This window comes from Phyllobates terribilis, unplaced genomic scaffold (assembly GCF_046119375.1).
Source record: "Phyllobates terribilis strain yellow unplaced genomic scaffold, ASM4611937v1 Scaffold_4__5_contigs__length_816908805, whole genome shotgun sequence".
In the NCBI taxonomy this organism is placed as follows: domain Eukaryota; kingdom Metazoa; phylum Chordata; class Amphibia; order Anura; family Dendrobatidae; genus Phyllobates; species Phyllobates terribilis.
The window spans coordinates 55,722,214-55,742,633 of NW_027362764.1; the positions used below are offsets into that span (position 1 = coordinate 55,722,214).

General features: G+C 42.0%; 1 protein-coding gene across 1 annotated transcript in view; it reads right to left on the minus strand.

The window, feature by feature from the left end:
* Positions 1-2,357: 2,357 nt before the first annotated feature.
* Positions 2,358-20,420, minus strand: part of HEPACAM2 (HEPACAM family member 2) — a 117,247-nt gene continuing 99,184 nt past the window's right edge. The window contains exons 5-10 of the mRNA XM_073677355.1: positions 16,801-16,926; positions 14,696-14,723; positions 14,561-14,598; positions 13,272-13,345; positions 12,952-13,055; positions 2,358-7,051 (exon numbers count right to left, since the gene is read on the minus strand). Coding sequence (XP_073533456.1) covers positions 7,048-7,051; positions 12,952-13,055; positions 13,272-13,345; positions 14,561-14,598; positions 14,696-14,723; positions 16,801-16,926 — 374 coding nt within the window. The 3' untranslated portion in view covers positions 2,358-7,047. The remainder of the gene's footprint in view (positions 7,052-12,951; positions 13,056-13,271; positions 13,346-14,560; positions 14,599-14,695; positions 14,724-16,800; positions 16,927-20,420) is intronic.

The window sequence follows — 20,420 nt, forward strand, 5'->3', positions numbered from 1 at the left end:
ACGTCTGATGGGCACACTTTTAGGCAGTGACCTGGGTGTCAGAGATGCTTCCAGAGGTCTTCTCCATGCTGTTTCCATGTCTTTTCAGCACTGTATCCATGTGTCACACAGCACACGGCCAGATAAGGTTGTAAAATGTTAAAATGACATTTCCTGGTGAATGCATTTGTCTTGGTTGAAAGCAAAAACCAATCAAAAATGCTACGTGTGAACATAGCCCAAGGTGTGGAGGAGTATTTTTGTTTTTGGTTATTTATTTAGCCTTATATACAAGTCATTACCCTGGAAAGGATGTTCCTTAACATATTTCCCAGGAAAATCCATTTTGGATTTGTTTTTGTATGTTTTATTGTGAGTCTGTAAAAGTGGCGTAATACCTCTGACAACGTTGTTGACAGCAGTGACCTGGGAGTCAGAGATGCTTCCAGGGGTCTTCCCCATGCTGTTCCCATGTCATTTGAGCACTGTTCCCATCGATTTGGACAATTTTTAGGCCCTCTGCAGACCGCCGGGGGGAGCCACCTGAAAAATCCTTGAGTTTCCCATAGACTTACATTGGGCTCGATGCTCGGGTCGAGCACCCGAGTATTCCAATTTGCTCGATCCGAGCATCAAGCACCCGAGCATTTTAGAGCTCGCCCATCACTAGTTATAATGGTAGATGGCATGGTGTGGGACGGAGGTTATACACTAGGGGTAGGGGCCAAGATGTTATACACTGGGAGGCGAAGAGCCGGATGTTATAACGCGGGGGTGAGGGAACAAATGAGAAACTGGATTTCAACATGTACGGCCCAATACTTTTCCATATAGTGTGTATTTGTTATTGCTGTAAACATATGGAAACACAAAACACAGTGTCATGGTGTCATCATTGTGACTTGGGGACGCAGTGAGTGACAGCTCAGCCGTCCTTTGGAATCTGGAGTGTGCTGGACTATCAGTATTGTGAGTGATAGCCCAGCCATTCAATCTGATGCTCGGGCGTGATGGGCTGTCAGCACTTTGATAGGCATCCATGCTGCTCAATCAGGTCTATCTTACAGGCTTTTCCCCAGGTTCTTCCCATCCTTAGTGATTTTCTGGCTATTTAGCTGCTAGCTGTGAGCAGTCCAGTGTCAGCTGTAGCTTTGCTTTGTTTGGCATGTGTGCTTAGCATTGTGTCTGTTTCTCTGATCTTGTTGCTGGACCTAAGATTTCTTGCAACTATTCGTGTGGATTTTCCCTTCTGCTCTTGACGCTTTCTGACTTCAGGTACCTGACACCGGACTTGGCCTCTGACTACCCCTTTGTCTTACTCCCTTGTCTTGACATACTCGCCTAGCATTTGACCCCAGACTATTAGCTGACCATGCATTTTTCTTGCTCCTCTATACTACGTGCCCTCCTGGTATCTGACCTCGAAACTCCTGACTACCCTGACTCACAGCTTATCCGTGAGTAGTGACTATACTCCAAGGTGAAAGCCACAAAAAAGAAAAAAAAATACCCCACATAAGGGCACTGCTACTACCATGTTTCACTGTGGAAACCTGGTGGTGGCAGTCCCTTTACATGGGGCTTCATGAGTGCTGCTGGTGTCAGGGAGCTACAATTCATTGATGATATCAGGAATTCACAGATGTACTGCCCTCTAGTGAAAGAGAACATGATGTTATCACTCTGTGCTCTTGGTAGACGTGCACTTTTCCAACATGATAATGATCCATACACACATCTGGTGCATTTCTGATGACGAACAGAGAGAACGTGACTCAGTGGTCAAGTGTCTCCTGATCTGACCCCAACCGGACACCTATGGGGAATCCCGAACAGACAAGTTGTCATCACTCTCCATCCAGCATCCAGGATCTAAAAGAGCTCATTCTTGTAAAATGGAGAAAGATAGATGTTGCTTATATCACCAATTTGTTGGTTCAATGCCTAGAAGATTTGGTGCTGTCCTTAAAAACCATAGAGATCATACAAAATTCTAGATGTAGTAGTTTTCGATGTGGGGTGTACTCATTTTTGCATCAACTAATTTGAGTAAAACTGAAGATTTTGTAACGAAAGCTGTATTATTAGCCTTACTTTCATGTTCTGGGATAAAAAATGTTTTGTGAAACTCAGTCTGGTGAAAATTTTGGAAATTATTCTCGTGTTCAGTGAAATATTGATTAAAATCCTACTTTTCAAAGGGGGTGTACTCATTTATGCTGAGCACTGTACGTGGGAACATGGCCTTTCAGATACAATTTTTATTAGGGCTACATCTCCTACAAGGTGCTGTGCTTGGTTTGCACAGTCATGTCGTGCTGACAGACGCTTATATACTCTTACATTGCCACTTTCAACAAGGTAACCATTATATAGAGTTATGTAAAGAAAACCTTTATTGTCAGTAAACAGTGCACGTACGACACATATCTCTGAAAATGACGTCAAGCACATGTAATTACATATAAAAAGTATGTACAGACGGTATATAGGACCGCGTAGGTTTATTTCTCTGTATTACAAAATATTTACATAAAAATAGCAACTTTCTCTTCTATAACTGTACAGGTTACCCTATGTGTCTGGCAGGAATATAACATCGATGTCTTCAGAGTGGCATTCATAATAAAATATCTCAGCGTCTCGTTATATTCTGATTTGTGCATGTGGCCAATGTTACGTCAGGTTCGCTGGTCGCATGTCTACACAGCTGTCACTGTGCGGACAAAAAGTCCTACAACTTTACAATATGTTTTATGTTTCATTTCTACTGTCAGTGAATGAGAACATTCTTGTTTCCATTCAGAGGCAGAAATCCTGTATATAGCTAGTCAGCTGAGACGTGGATACAATTGTATCTAGGGCAGACAATGCTCTGTGAGCTAAACAGCCTCTCCAAAGTAGTAGCTTTTTTGAGAAATCCACCATCTTATCCAGACCAGATTTTATGTGGTTTTCACTTCCACTATTTATTTCACATACTGGTCATCTTCTTTCAGAAGATCATCTTTCTTAAAGCAATTTTGGGTGGTTGTCTCAAAGAGTTCCCACTGTGTTTAGCTCAAAGAGCATTGTCTAAACTGAATACAAGTATATCCACGTCTTAGCTGAGAACAGGATCAGAATCATTAAAGGAAACGTTATACATCCTGTATTATACTCCAGAGCTGCATTCACTATTCTGCTGGTGCAGTCACTGTGTACATACATTACATTACTTATCCTGTACTGATCCTGAGTTACATCCTGTATTATACTCCAGAGCTGCACTCACTATTCTGCTGGTACATTCACTGTGTACATACATTACATTACTGATCCTGAGTTACATCCTGTATTATACTCCAGAGCTGCACTCACTATTCTGCTGGTACATTCACTGTGTACATACATTACATTACTGATCCTGAGTTACATCCTGTATTATACTCCTGAGCTGCACTCACTATTCTGCTGGTGCAGTCACTGTGTACATACATTACATTACTGATCCTGAGTTACATCCTGTATTATACTCCAGAGCTGCACTCACTATTCTGCTGGTGCATTCACTGTGTACATACATTACATTACTGATCCTGTACTGATCCTGAGTTACATCCTGTATTATACTCCAGAGCTGCACTCACTATTCTGCTGGTGCAGTCGCTGTGTACATACATTACATTACTGATCCTGTACTGATCCTGAGTTACATCCTGTATTATACTCCAGAGCTGCACTCACTATTCTGCTGGTGCAGTCACTGTATACATACATTACATTACTGATCCTGTACTGATCCTGAGTTACATCCTGTATTATACTCCAGAGCTGCACTCACTATTCTGCTGGTGCAGTCACTGTGTACATACATTACATTACTGATCCTGAGTTACATCCTGTATTATACTCCAGAGCTGCACTCACTATTCTGCTGGTGCAGTCACTGTGTACATACATTACATTACTGATCCTGAGTTACCTCCTGTATTATACTCCAGAGCTGCGCTCATTATTCTGCTGGTGCAGCCACTGTGTACAGGTTGTAACTCAGGATCAGTATAAAATTTATTTACCCAATTGCTAAACTTTATGTGTTGAACTGTAAAATGATGTTATAATGTGGACGTACACTTGAAAATGTCTGGGGCTTTAAAATTGGAGTTGTTGAGTCTGAGTCGGTTTTAGAGTAGATGGAATTTCAGCTTTGAAATACAATCTGAAATATTATATATTAATTTTGATTTTCTAATGTTTTTTTTTAATTGAATTTACTTTCATAGAAATGTAGGAAAGTTTAGATATTTTTATTATATAAATATAATATACTGTATGTTCTATCAATATACAATAATGTGCAAGAGTTTGGGGCAGGTGTGGAAAAAACGCTGCAAAGTAAAAATGCTTTCCAAAGGTAATAGTTTACTTTTATAAAATAACAAAATGCAACGTGAATGAACAAAAGAGAAATGTAAATCCCAGCAATGTCTGGTAACCGTTCTTTTCCTTCATCACTTCTTCTAGGTGCTTGTACTTGCACACAGTTTTTTTAAGGAACTTGGCAGGAGGTTGTTCCAAACATCTTGGATAAGTAACCACTGATCTTCTGTGGATGTCACTTGTGCAGATCCTTCTGTCTCTTCATGTGATCCCAGACAGACTGGATGATGTGAGATCAGGGCTCCGTGGGGTCCGGATCATCACTTCCAAGACCCCTTGTTCTTCTTTACAGTTCTTAATAACATTGGCTGGATGTTTGGGGTTGTTGTCCTGCTGCAGTATAAATTTGGAGCCAATCAGATGCCTTCCTGATGATATTTCACAATGGATAAGTATCTTCCTGGACTTCTCAGCATTGAAGACACCAAGAAATGGGCAACGTTGAAGACAGTGGTCTGCCAAGTAAACTTAGTGCCACAGATGAAACACATCATAATTACTACCCTTTGAAATCAGAAAATGTCCAGCAGTGTCATCAACTCAGAACTGGTAGCAACTAGTGGGACGCTGCTACACCCATCAGCTGTTCGGAGAAGTCTGGCCAAAAGTGGTCTTCATGGAAGAACGGCAGCCAAAAACCAGACCTTCAGCATGGAAACAAGGCCAGGAGACTCAACTATGCACAAAAACATAGGAACTGGGGTGCGGAAAAATGGACTGATGAGTCAAAATGTCAAATATTTGGCTGTAACAGAAGGCAGTTTGTTCCCCAGAGGACTGGAGATCGTCAGAATAATGAGGGTCTGCAGGAACAGTGAAGTGCGGTGGAGGGTCTTGCATGTTTCCTATTAACAAGTAGAATGGGGTTTTCGGAAGGATTAATGGTGTCCTCAATGCTGAGAAGTCCAGGCAGATACTTATCCATCATGTAATACCATCAGGGAGGCGTCTGATTGGCTCCAAATTTATTCTGCAGCTGAACAACAAAGGCGATGGGCAGTCACCAAATATTGATGGGATTTAGATTTCTCTCTTGTTCTCTCACTTTGCATTTTGTTAATTGATAAAAAATAAACTATTAACACTTTTATTTTTGAAAACATTCTGACTTTCTAGAAATTTTTCCACAGTATTGTATTGTACTACTGTTAATACTAATAATTATACCTGAACCATTATCAAGGAGGCTGGGTCGGAGCTGGAAATCCTGATTATTATGGGCAACACCTCTTGTTCTTGGTTGCACAAAATTTCATGTATCGGTTCCGTGTATTTGCAAACAGTCCTGATGTTCACATGCAGGGCCATCAAAGGGAACCTGTCACCTGGATTTAGCTTTGTAATCCGAAAGCAGCATGATGTAGAGGCAGAGACCCCGATTCCAGTGATGTGTCACTTACTCGGCTTTGTGTTGTTGTTTCAATACAATCAGTGTTTTATCAGCAGGAGATTATTACTACAGGACTAGGTGTCTCGTGCCTCCTGGTCCAAATGTGTCTCCATCACTGATTAGCAGCTTTCTATTACTACTGTATACAGTGTACACAGAAAGCAGCCAATCAGTGATGTGGGTGGGGTCATACAGGGCTCAGCATTCAGAGCTCTGCAGCAGAGAAAACAGGAATTATATCACAACGGCTGCACCCAGTAAACTAAGTCATACATCTCTGAAATCAGGGTCTCTGTCCCTATATCATGCTGCTGTCAGATATTATAACAAAACCTGCTGACAGATTCCCTTTAAGCTAGACTGGAGAAGGTGTTGAGGTTTATGTTAATTTACCTAAACCGGGAGCTACAGTTTAATTTTTGGAGATTTCGGCAGAATTGGGGGAGAAGGGCAATCTGTGGTTTAAAAATCAATTACTATGACCCCATAGGTTATTTTTTTTCAACAGGATACCATTTTTACATGTAGATTTGTATGCAGTAATCAGTATGATATAACAGGACCTTTGCTTCAAAGTCTTTGACCATTTTTTTTTGTTTGGAAACATTTAAAATGAAAAATGAGACAACTTTGAAGATAGTCTGAATTATTTATTATTTTGTTCCCACAGCTCTTCTGCAGAGCAATGTGTCTCCATGGTAACAGACTACAAACTAACCCCTGTGTAGTCATACTCTGAAGTCATAGTGTCTCCAATCAATCCTATATTTCCTACCAACTTACTAAATGTATGTTAGTAAGAAGTAAGGGACAGATAGAAGGAACGGCTGCAGCAGGATCTGACTGCACAGGGTTTGTTTGTAGTCTGTTACCATGGAGACACAGATATGAACACAAAACAATAGTAAACTTCTAATTAAAACTATTGGTAAAGCAGCTTCATTTAGATACTTTGGAAGGATAGGAATGATGGTGAAAGCGGAGCTTCTCTTTCACTGTGGTTCATATAAATAGGAAACTTTAGAAAATCAGACCAGTATATACCACACACCGCTCCACCAAAGCCACGATGGAACAGGCTGGGCAAAATAGGAATTGTCCTGAGGAAATGATGGGGACTCCTGATAGACGAACCCCCGTGTGTCATCTCCTGGCAGGGGGTGAGGTATTCAGCTCTAGTAGTCATTTCACTACACACAAACTAGAACTTTGTTTCCATGTTCTTGTGAATGAAAACTTCTTGTGAATGTTCTTCTTCATCTGAAAAAGGAAAATATATATAAAACTTTTATCATCACAGTTGTAGGACCACAATCATAAAGTGTGTGTCACGGGTGTGTCAGATGTGACAGACAGTCGCTCTGGATCTGGCTGCAGAAGGTCACTGCGTTTGGCATTGAAGACGACTTCTTAAATCCTTCTCACTTTTGGACCCAGCGGCAACCACCCTCCTGCTCTGACTGACACACCCTGGTCTGGGTGTTTATAAACGCTCAGTCTGCTGCAGGGAGTTGCCGGTGATATTCACATTTTCCCTTGTGAAGGCTTGGAGCTATAGCAGTCGGCTCACTTCCTCTCTGGAGCCCTTGGAGGACGTTTGGTGTTAGCTCTCTGGTGTCTGAGCAAGCAAAGTTTCCCCCTTTGTTTGTCTCCCATATTGTCTTTAGTTTAGTGGGGACTGACTAGCGCTCATCCCCCCTCCCTATCAAGGGCCTAGCTCTAGGGATATACAAGGCTTAGGTTTCCTGCACGGCAATTGGTGTGGAACCAATATATGGACGGTAGGGTAGGCAGGGTGTTATTAGATCAGCTTAGGGGTCTCCACTCCCTCTTTCCCTAGTGTCTGGGCTTCCTTCCCCTCATCCCTTCGTGCTGCACTTAGTCTTTCCCACACTATGCGTGACAGTGTGACTCCACTTTAATTCTCGCCACCCATCATCTGGCACTGAGTTTGAGACAAAGGCCACGGCCCCACTATCAGTATTTGGTCAGTATTCGGTCAGTATTTTTTCTCAGGAGTGGGAGCCAAAACCAGGTGAGGAACAATCAGAGAAAAGGTATAATAGAAACAAGTCACCAATTCTGAATTTATCACCCACTCCTGGTTTTGTCTCCCACTCCTGAGAAAAAATACTGACCGAATACTCATAGTGGGGCCGTGGCCAAATACTGATAGTGGGGTCGTGGCCTTAGGGGCAGATTGATATATTGCATGCTCAGTCTTGATGGAGTAGAAGAGGCGCCGAATTCAATAAGAGGCGCACACCAATTAATGAATTTGGTGCCTCTTAAGGGTGGCGTGCACTGTCCTGCACCGCGCCAGAAATGCTACTCCAGTCAGGGATTGGAGTAGCATTTCTGGAGTAAAAAACTCCAGCATTTTACGTGAATCGGACTGGAGTTGCCACATCCCATCCTGCCTCTGCTCCTCCCCAGCTCCAGCCATTTCAGCGAAGCTAATCCAAAGTGGTGTCAAAACACCAGAGTCGCAAAATTTTTGCACAACATTAAAGTTGGTCAACTTTTGGAGTTTCTGTAAAGTGGAGTTTCTGCTCCTTTTCACAGCTTTTACAAAAGTGTCATAAAAGTTTGGATGATTCGGCCCCGTAGAGTGCACTTTGGGATGGGTCATACTTGCCAACAGTCCATCAAACCATAAAGAGAAAGAAAATACCACAACCACATGAAAAAAAAAATATTTTGGGGAAGTCTGTCTGTAATCTTCATTCCTTTATTCATTTTTAGACCCCCTAAAATGCAGTTTGAAGCCCGGTCATAGTTTCAGATTTTTCTCTTATGAGTATCTCTCCCAGTAATATAGATTGGATGTAAGGTTTGTGTGTATAATGGGTGGTGTTCTTCATTAGCTCATATATATCAGCACAGCTTCTATCCTGCACTTATTTCTTCTCCAAGTACTCATCTCCTTTTCTGTAGCCTGTTTTTACAGATGAGCTAATAGATTAGCAAGACCGTGCTTCAGTGGGAATGTCAGACCCAGCAATCCCCCTGCCAGACCAGCCAGAATCCCCAGCATTTTTTCTGATTTATAGGTCACCATTGTGGTTTGACACACATGATGTAGCGGCAGGCCTATTAATCAGAAGAGGTGCTGGGCAACCAAGTAGATAGGGCGTGGTTCACCATGCACCTGTCCTGTGACAATTGAATGGCCACTGGACGAGGATCCGGAGAATCTATTTGCTCATCTCTGACAGTTTTCTCTGCCCAACCGAAGACTGCACATGCTTTCTAACCTCTCCACACCATGGAGATCTGTGTGCAATACCCTCCCTGCGGCTGTCCATATACTGACAGAAGGGAGAGCAGAGAAAGATGTCAGAACCAGGAGATTAGATAGATTTCTAAGATTTATGTAAGCACTCATTTAGATAAAGAACTTACAGACTCTGCAGCAGCAAAATGATGGAAAAAATTTAATGAAGGCTATTGAGAAACTTCCTAAACTTTTCATTTAAAAAATTAATGCTAATTTTTTTTTTTTGTACGACGTTGTAAATGGCCTTTAAAAGTCCTACATTTTCCATTGTAACAATTGTACAGTGTAAATGTTAATAAGTATGGGAGGATACAATTGCTGAAGAAATGGGACCACGATAGAAGAGTCTCATGAACATGTCTCTAGCAACTGTACCCACCAGAAAGCACATCATGAAATTTGGAGGGGTAGCTTAATGGTGAAACCCAGTCAAAATTAACTTTGATGTGTCATTCCATTTAGATCAATGTTAATAATAATAATAAAAAAATGTTTTTCAAACCAGTCTAATGTGTTTTAATATGTTCTACCACTAGGGGTCAGTGTTGTTACATTATCACTTACTTCAGATCTATCTACAGATACAATGGTAGATACAGAACTGTGGAGAAATAGCGGCAGAGTAAGAAGCTTTCAAAAAATAGAAGTGATAATAGTTTATTTTTATCAATTATCAAATGCAAAGTTAATTAACAAAAAAGAAATCGAAATGAGATCAATATTTGGGGATTGACCTTTGCCTTTATCAGTTCTAGGTACTTGTACTCATACACAGTTTTTGAAGGAACTCGGCAGGAGGTTGTTCCAAACATCTTGGAGAACTGACCCCAGATCTTCTGTGTATGAGGCTTGTGCAGATCCTTCTGTCTCTTCATGAGATCCCAGACAGACTGGATGATGTGAGATCAGGGATCTGTGGGGGCCGGATCATCACTGCCAGGACTCCTTGTTCTTCTCTCCACTGAAGATAATTCTTAATCAGATAATATTACATGATGGATAAGTATCGGCCCCTTTTTCTCAGCAGTGAGGACACCATTAATTCTGACCTAATCCCACACTCCATTTGCTGAAGTGAAGGCTCAAACTTGCAGGATTCTCCCCCGCGCTTCACTGTTCCTGCAGACCCTCATTATTGTGCCAAACTTTAGCCCACCGGTGAACAAACTGCCTTGTTATAGACAAATATTTCATATTCTGACTCATCAGTCCATCACCCCCAGTTCCTGTGTTTTTATTAATAGTTGAGTCTCTTGCCCTTGTTTCTATGTAGAAGGTCTTGACTTTGGCCACAATTAGTCTATGCAGACCACTTCTGGCCAGATTTCTCCAAACAGTAGATGGCTGTAGCTGGATCCCACTGGTTGCTACCAGTTCTGAGTTGATGACACGGCTGGACATCTTCCGATTTTGAAGGAAAGGAACATGATGTGTCTCATCTGCTGCACTAAGTTTCCTCGTCTGATCACTGTTTCTACGGTCCTCAACGTTGTCTGTTTCTTGGTGTCCACAATGCTGACAAATCCAGGCAGATATTTATCCATCATGTAATACCATCAGGGAGGCGTCTGATTGGCTCCAAATTTATTCTGCAGCCGAACAACAGCCCCAAACATCCAGCCAATGTCACTAAAAACGAGGAGTCCTGGAAGTGATGATCCGGCCCCAACGGAGCCCTGATCTTACCTCATCCAGTCTGTCTGGGATCTCATGAAGAGACAGAAGGATTTGCACAAGCCTCATACACAGAAGATCTGGGGTCGGTTCTCCAAGATGTTTGTAGCAACCTCCGGCCGAGTTCCTTCAAACACTGTCTGAAAGTACAAGTACTTAGAAATATTGATTAAGGGAAAGAGCTGTCACCAAATATTGATGGGATTAAGATTTCTGTTTTGTTCATTCTCTTTGCATTTTGTTAATTGTAAAAATAAACTATTAACACTTCTTTTTCTTACTGTGCAGCATTTTTTCCACACTTGCCTAAATCTTTTGCCCAGTACTGTATATATAGCAATTTTTGAGATTTTGCTCCTGAAGACTTGACATACTACAAGACATCTCATCTTTCATGCATCTTATACCTTTACAAGGTAATTATCTGATCATGATGCAGTAATATCCGTGTTACTGACCTGCGGTAACCACCTCTACACGATATACGATACCTTCTTTTGTTGTAGATAACTATAGGACAGCTTATTTACCCGACTGTATTTATTTGCCCGCCTAAGCCGCACAATATTTACTCAGTGATCGCAAATAGTCCATGACGATTGTAACAGTGTTTAATTAGAGCAGCACAGGCGTATTACCTCTGCTGAACCTCCACTTGTATATTGGGGAAATTGCATGTCTGGCAATTCCCTCATAGTCTAATATTCCCTGAGTCAGTCCTTGTCCTGGTTCGCAGCTCATAAATTTTGGTGTTTTAATATTTACTAATTGCGGCAACTCTTCACTGTGTGAGTCAGAAGTGGATCCAAAAACTAAAGGGTAAATCCCCTGCTATTTGGTTAATGTATGTTAGCGTTATCCGAGCACTGTATGGCGGTACTATGTAAAATAGGCATAGTCACACACTTTAGTAAAGTTTTTGGGTGGATTTTTGTGTGTCACTGCAGCTGTATGGGAAGGTACATTGCAGAGCAACATCTAATTTTAGGCCAGTCCTGCCCCCATGCTTTACACTGCAGCTTTCTGTTTCATCAGCTCACGTAAATGCATTCCCAAGAGAGGCCATAAAAGAAGAAATGTAACAGCTGTGGAGCACCCTGTCCTCGGACCTAGGAGACCCAGAAGGTCTTTCTGCCACTATATGAGTAGACCAGTGTACTTGAGGTTGTTAAAGATTTAGCTTTAAAGGGCATTTGTCAATAGGATCAACCCTCCTAATGGATCTGTATGGGCATGCAGGTCATAGGAAGGTGAATACAATGATACCTTGATATCTGCAATCCGATGTCTTATTCCAGAGAAATCCACATTTTTCTTAATATGTAAATGAGCTGTTAAGGTCTATGGGTTGGACATAGATCTCCCCGAGAATCTGCTTCCAGAGATTATTATAAACCAGTTACCAGTGTGAGACATGTAGATCACGAGAGCAGACTGTCAAGGTACCGTCTCACATAACGACGCACCAGCGATCCCAACAACGATGTGACCTGGCCGGTATCGCTGGTGCGTCGCTAAGTGATCGCTGGTGAGCTGTCAAACAGGCAGGCTCACCAGCGATCAGGGGAGCAAGACATCGTGGAAAGAATCTTTCCACGATGTCCTGCTCCTGGCTGAAGCAGGAGCAGGCTGGTAACCATGATAAACAGCGGGTTACTAAGGGCGCGTGTGCCCCTAGTAACCCGCTGTTTATCATGGTTACCAGCCTGATCGCTGGTCCCGCTGGTCACACACAGCGATGTGTACTGACCAGCAGGAGGGCAACGACCAAAAAATAGTCCAGGACATTTTGCAGCGATCAGCGACCTCACAGCAGGGGCCTGATCGCTGCAAAGTGTCACACATAGCGACATCGCTGGTGAGGTCGCTGTTGCGTCACCAAAACCGTGACACAGCAGCAATCTCGCTATGTGAGACGGGGGCTTTAGTCATTACATGTCTCATAAAGGCAACGCTCCCTTTCATCTACAATAATCTCTGGGGCAGTTTCTCAGGGAGATCTATGTCCAGCCCATAGATCTTAACAGCTCATTTGCATATAAAGAAAAACGTGGATTTCTCTGGAATAAGACATCAGATCGCAGACATCAGGGTATCAGTTTATTCATCTTCCTATGACCTACATGCCCGTAGATGGCTTAGGAGGGTTGATCCTAGTGACAGATTCCCTTTAATACCCATGTTTCCCTCTTACGGTTAGACTTACGGTTGTGGATCATTTTGCAGTTGCTCCGGGACAAACTGTATAACTTCATAGACTGTGCCATTGATATCGTGGATTTGCAATGAATTTGAAGCGGGTGTTATTACCTGTGTGGGAACGTGAAGGGAATAAAATGTTAATATCAAGGTATAGAATTGTTAAAAATTACTTAAAGGGGTTATCCAGTGAAAACAAGTTATCCTCAGAACAGGTGATAAGTACCCCCCACCAATCAATAAGTTATCTCTGATATAAAACGTATTGGACTTAAATACATGCACTTAAGTAAAAAATAAAAGGTGGACAAGCCCTTTAATACTTACCCTGTGTGGAGCCGTGGAATCTGGTAAAGACACAAACTCATATATCCCAAAATCATTAATGGCATCTTCATGTCCTGCAAGAAACAGAAAGGATAATTATACAATCACTGTGAGTGACCGCATCTGTGACACCCCATGAACATAATCAATAACTCTGACTCCGTCTTACTTTAGACATGTTTTTTTTGTTTTGTTTTTTTTTTCAATTTTTTTAATATTTTTATATTTTTTTAATTATAATTTATTTTTTTATTTCTATATAAGAATCAACCCCTTCCAGGTGCAGCTTTTTTTTTCACTTTAGTTTTTTTCTCCCTGACTTCTAAGAGTCATAACTTATTTTTCAGACTCAAGAGATCTTATTTCTTGGGGGTTAGGTTGTATTTTTAGTGCCGCCATTTATTTAATTTGTGATATTGAATGAGAAAAAAAAAAAAAAAAAACACAGCAATTTCTCTTTCACCATTGTATTTGGGTTTTAAAGTGTTTACTATGTGGTCGCAGCGTTGGGGTAATGGGGTAAAAATCGAAAGATTCCCGTGTTTCTGTGGCATCTAAGAGGTTAAAATTGCTGTGATCGTAGCTAGCCAGCTGCCGGTGTTTATGGTGTTTGGTATTGGCCACAGCGCTGACATACTGTCAACAGCGCTGCAGCCAATCACTGAGCTCAGAAACTCTGCCTGTGTAGACGGAAATGACCTTACTGATTGGGTTGAGAATCAGCACTGCAGCCAATAACAGACAGTAAGAGCAGTGGAGGAAACTCAACTCTGGATCCGGGAAGGTTGAGTAAAGTGTGGATGGTTTTTTTTATTGCAAATTGCACCTGGGAAAACAGTGGTTTTCTGAAAGAGGATAACCCCTTTAAAGAATAAAATTCTAACTTTCTGTAGTCACTGCTAGGGGGAGCTCACTGCAAACAAATATGTATGATGTTCAATGAACAGAGCTCCCTCTAGTGGCAACTGCAGGCAGGTAAAATTGTATTATTTAAAGGCAATGCACCCACGGCTGATGGGAGATAGCTGAGTACAGCGCTTGGCGATCTCCGTCAGTCCTATAGGGAATGAACAGAACGGCAGCGACCACGCCGCACCATTCCGCTCCTATAAGAAGACCCTTTTTTGTTGTTACCGTTTTGTTAATAGTTTTGTTTAAACCTATCGGGGAAGTGATTCTAATTAAAAGTAAAAATCACTGATCCGTGGTGTTCACCCACTTCTCTAATCAGCAGATGAACAATGAGGCTTTTCTTTGCCCTGCTTGTACCTATGAGGAAGCGGCCGTACCTGAGTAGATGGGCGTCCTTCTGTATTCGGTTGAAGGCCTGTAATTGTGACAAGAAAGTGGATTAAAAATTAAAAAATAAATAAATTATATATATATTATATTATATATATATAAGAAAAAAAATGATATGATACCTGCGGGGCTGGAGCTTCCACTGGATGGCTGCAATAGAAAGAAGAGCCTCAGAATACATCCGCTATCAGACTAATCTCAGTCTCACTTTATGGCTGCAGTAAGTGATTCAGTTGCGGTGAACAGGAAGTGCAGCCATCTTGGTTGACGAGATTGAATTAGCTTTATTGACACTGACTTCATGAGACAACAGCACCATAAGTTTCTGAAAATTTAACCTAAGGTGACTAGCAAGGTCTGTGTGCGGCGCCCCCGCCTGGGTGTCAAGAGCATCACATGTGATGTAGCATTGGGGCAAATCCATTCGCTGGACAGTAATCTGTTCCCGATGAATGGGGGTCCAGAGGGCCGCCTCCAACCTGATGGCATCACCGAATCGATTGGCACCTACTCTAGTCAGAAGTAATGATCGGGAGAGGTCCGGATGCTGAGATCGTACCTCATCGCTCAGAGTGTATATGTAAACGTGCAGGGATGCCAGGTATCGAAATTCTCAAATAGGATGTGGCAGCACTTCCTGTTGGCACTTTTACAAATATGGCCGCCTCAGCCGTACCTAACAACTGTCCCGAATCCAGCAGCACAGTCCCAGATTTGGGAAGCTTTCCCGTTGTCCCGGCAGGTTGGTGGCTTGTCCCACCTTCTGATATATCTGCTTGTTTTGGTTGCAGATATAGTTAAATATAATGGTGGAGCAGGGACCCGTCAGCTCCCTGCTCCACCATTCCCCTGTGGAGATCGGCTCTGCTCTTTGTAGGATGAGGGGATTTATATAATATTTGACAGTGGGGCAGAGTGGGCAGGCACCATGCTGAGGTGCAAGGGGATGCTGTGGTGGGGGCTTTTGGGGCACCATACAGTATGATGGGGACTGAAGGAGACAACAAAATGTGTGGGGGCACTGTGGAGGGATCATAATGTGTAATGGAGGCACTGTGTGTGTATCATGCTGTGCATTATGTGTTGGGGTATCATACACTGGGGGTTCACTTTGGGAGCATCATAATGTGTGGGGGACATGTGGGGACACAGGAGCTCCACTAGGGGCGAGTTTATGAATAGGACTTAGTCGTTAAATAAAAAAAAGGGGGGGCAGGTCACCTTTCTTGTATGTAACGGTTGCGTGTTTTGGCCCCATAAAATTAATTCCAATTTTTCTTTAACTAACCTTAATTTTTATGTTTATGTCAAAATCCTCATTGACTTAAACGCAAGATAAAAACATAAAATAAAATCCTCACTGAGTTAAAAGTAATTTCTAAAACATTTTTTACAGCAATACGATTTTTGCCTTTTTTTTTTTTTTACTCTTTTTATTATATTTTATTGTTATTTTTTATTTTTATTATATTTTTAACAGCTCTCCCAAGGGTTCAGGTACGGCCGGGAGTTGGTGCGGGATTGCTCTTGTAAACAGGAGAGAGACGCTTCAAAACACGCTGACGTTTTTTTTTCTATACTGAAAGTTTTCAAAAGAACAAACATTTGCACAGCAAATCGTTTCCACATTGCTGTGCAGGAGTTTGTCATTTTTGATAACTTTTTCTTTGCATTTTTTCATGCGGATTCTAAGTGAATCCACCTGAAAAAAAGACGTTGTGTGCACAAACCCCGAGGAGGATTTTGGAGAGTATCCGTTTTAAAAAACTCCCTGTGAACATAGCCCAATACACTCAGTCTATTGTGACTGTGAATTATGAGATTCTTAAAGACACGGGACAGATTATATACTTTTCTGCACTATTTTTTACTCTTCGCAGCATGCCCGAGCTGGATCTGATATTCAGATCACACTCGGATATGCAAGTCAATGACTCCGTGGAAAACATCGGACTGCACTCAGATGACATCTGAGTGCAGTCTGATTTCCACAGGTTGACAGAATGGAGACATTTTTTCCTCCATCTTCTCCTCATCCGAGAGAATCGGAGCTCACCGTGATCAGAGTGTAATTAGCATTATTGACCCGATTCTCTTGGATGAGAGAATATACTGTCGTCTGCGCCGAGCCGGACACTGTACTGAATAATGTATCCAGCAGAACTTGTTTTATAAATCATGGATACAATATAATGGCTATATAACGGCTGTATATACCGCTGCTCACCTCTGTGAAGTTGATATTTTTTCCAAACAAATATAAAGCAAATGGAGACAATTACAAACAGTGACACTCCGGTGATGGCGGCCAGCGGGGACAAGGAACTTGGAATCAGGGAAAGTTTTTCTGGGTCTGTTAAAATAATAAATAAAATGTTAATTAGAATATAAAATAAATATATAGAGAAATAAGTGTGAGTAAAATATTTTTAATGTATTAACAATAGTAATAAATGAATAAATAAGTTGAAAATTAAAAAAAATTATAATAAAATTATAATTATAAAAAAACACGTGAATATAAATCAAAAGATCCCCACAGGAGAATTCAGATAAACAATTTGCAGGACTCTTGTCTTCTATATGATCGGTGCGCTGTGTAGTTGCTGCAGATCAGTCCCTGTTCCCTTCTTCTGATCTGCAGTACCAGCAACGGCCACTAAACAGTATATGGCGCTGCAGAGTTCACCGCTGCCAGAGCCGATAACGGCTGACCTCTAGGAGCGCCGGGTGTCAGACCCCCAGGATCTTATATTAAAGACCTACCTGAAGGCTAGATCACCAATATAAAAAGTAGTGGACGAACCCCTTTAAGTGTCATTTATATGGAGAAAAATAACTCTTTGAGTTCCATTCCATTTTTAGTTTGCACAACTTTTTATTTTACTTCTCAACATTTCAGAACTAATAACTTTTTGCTGTTTTTCTTTAAACATTTTTGCTATCTCTGACTCAGCGAACAGTATAGATAGTTATACAAACTATGGGAATATTACATTTGTTTGGGGGTTTTTTATTACCTAATTTGTGTGTTTTTGTAATTTTTTATACTTTTTTTCCCTTTTTTTCCTTGTTTATTTTTTCACTTTATGTTATTAATTCTAAAAGGGACTTTAATTTGACATCATTTTTTCCCATTACAATATACAGAGGATAACTGTCCTTGTATATTACAGCTGTCCCCCGAGCACTGATCACAGGGGGCACACGGACAGTAGCCGCATGATGACAAAGTGCCATAAAGGGGTGATGTAGTATTGTTTGTTGTGGTGCAGGAAGGGGTTAAGTATTAATGTGACTGCATTGTTAAAAAAATAAAAAGTTCCAGATAGAAGGAAGTAACTGTATCCAAAAATAACAACTATGTGGTGTGTGTTCCTGCTGCCATCCTTCATGTTTATGACCGAGCTGAGCAGCTTTATAATGATGTCTGTATCTACGGATAATGTGACATTTGGGAGCCGCCCAGTGCGATAAATCTGCTATATAGATATCAAACGCAAGGTGCAATCACACACAAAAAAATCATAATGTAAAAGTTTGAGGGGTGTGAACTTCCACTCTGTCTGCCATGCTTTACACTACATCCTTGCTTACTTACATGAGCTTCTGTCTCTAAACACAAACTCAGCAAGAAGCTGGGATAGCCGAACTGTATTACAGCAGTCATTTTAGATGCATTCTTCAATCGACCTCTGTCTCTTTAGGCTGCTGCTTTGTCCCCCATGCTTTACACTGCATCTATTTACTTGTCTTCTCTTCTGCCTGATGTAAGCTCATTTCTATTATAGCCTTCATTTTAGATGCATTCTCTAATAGGATTTTGAAGGGGTTTTCTGCTACCAATCACTTTTGCAATGAGGGGAGAACGGCGCTGATGTTGTGTGATTAGAATAGGACATTTGCAGAATCCCTCGACAATTGTACGTGGGTCCTGGTAGTCATTTGCGGACGCAAGGTCACCGGTTCTGATCATCTCTAGATACTGAAGTGAACATTAATGAAGACCTCCTTTAAAATCCCTCTTCTGTCTCATCAGCCTGCTGCTCTGTCCCCCATGCTTTACACTGCATATTTATATTGGTTTCTTTGCATAAAAACAAGCCCAGCAAGAGGTCGGTTTATGCTATTTTTTTATTACAGCCATGCATTCTCTAAAGTTAATATAAAGGGGTTCTCCGACGCCATCTTTTCTGTATTGGCACTGATAACTGGCAATCTGTAGATGCAACGTCATCCCGATCCGGAACCCCTTTAAAATTCCCTTCTTGTCCCATCAGGCTACAGCTCTATCCCCCATGCTTTACACTGCCTCTTTACACCGGCTTCCGTGAATAAACACAAGTCCAGGAAATAGTTGTGTATTATATTATAGCAGTTGTTATTTTGCAGACTGAATTGACACTGAATTCTGGACCCCAGGGCGTGAATACTTTATATACTGTTTATCACGATGGCAGCGTATGGCGGCACACGCGTTCCACATGTCCACATGCCGTGTGTACTTTTCCGCCCATCTGGTAGCCGTATTACTTTGTCACTTGGTGCGTTGCTTCATCATATTCATAACTGTATCTGGTTATTGTTGGGCTGTCAGTCAGCACTCGCCCCGCTGGTGAAGCAGAGCTTTGTGCGCGCTCTGTCACTGTGTCACTGTCAGCAAACAGCCGCAGCTACATGTGTTTACTTTAATAATAAATGACATTGTGGACAGACGGGTTTGTTCAGTTCTGTGAATAGCTGACACGGTGCCACTTCTCTGCCCGTACTGTTCGGGAGATGTGCAGCACCATCTCTGTGCATCACATCAGCGTTACATTATTTTACCATTGTGAAATTCTGCATCTTTTCTACATATCTTTTTTTTTTTTTTTTTTTTTTACTGGAAACCATCAGCAAGCAGGACAGCTGCTGATGGATCTTATTTCAGCTGAATTTAATTGTTAAATACTGGTTTATGCCATAATTTGCTGTGTGCTGGAAGTCTGACCTTTGGGACCCCCAGGGATCCCATCGGTCGGACCCTCAGCAATGAGTGAGTTATTCTCTATTCTATAGACAGGATGTAACTTGTGATTTTGGGAAAACCCCTTTCAACCGTGCCCAAGTCATATTAGTATGGTGGGTTGCTGATTGCTGGGGTCCCAACCATTGTGGGCAGAGCAGTGATCACATACGATACGCCACCCAGATCTCTTAAGCTTCTGGCACTTAAACCTGGATATAACAGCCGGACACCAGGTCTCCTGCTCTCTCGTATGGTGGGCTAAACTTTTCTCATACCCCCTGACCTGAGAACAGACAAGGTTGAGATGTTGGCAGGATACTCTCTTGACCTGAAATGTATATTGTGATCCCTTCATTTACATTCTCCTATTTTGAGGTCCACACCATGAGACTCCTACCAGTCCTCTGTACATTGCTGTGTGGCGCCCCTGAGGGTTCAGTCTCCACAGAGGTACTGCACCTCTCCCTGAGATGTGGTGTCTCCCTTCTCTCAGGTAAGGAGGGAGTGCTGCCCCGAACCCCAAACACCTGCATCCAACACTACACTGCTCCATACGCAATGTATGTTTCTACTGAGCCCTGGCCCTGGCTGGAGTGGGGGGAACCCAAAGGTAGGGGGAACCAGTAGTGGGTGTGGATGGAGGAAGTAGATAGAGGAAGCACTTGTGATAGGAGTATAAATAGGGAAGCCATCTTAGCGTGGCAGTTGAGTAGTCGTGTCAGTTCTAGGGAGCTGTTCAGAAGAACAGTCCGGGAGCAGAGTCTCATTAGGAGATCTGCTCCACAGTTAGGGCCAGATCAGAAGGCCCCGGAGGGGAGCAGGGAGTAGGCTCCATTCTA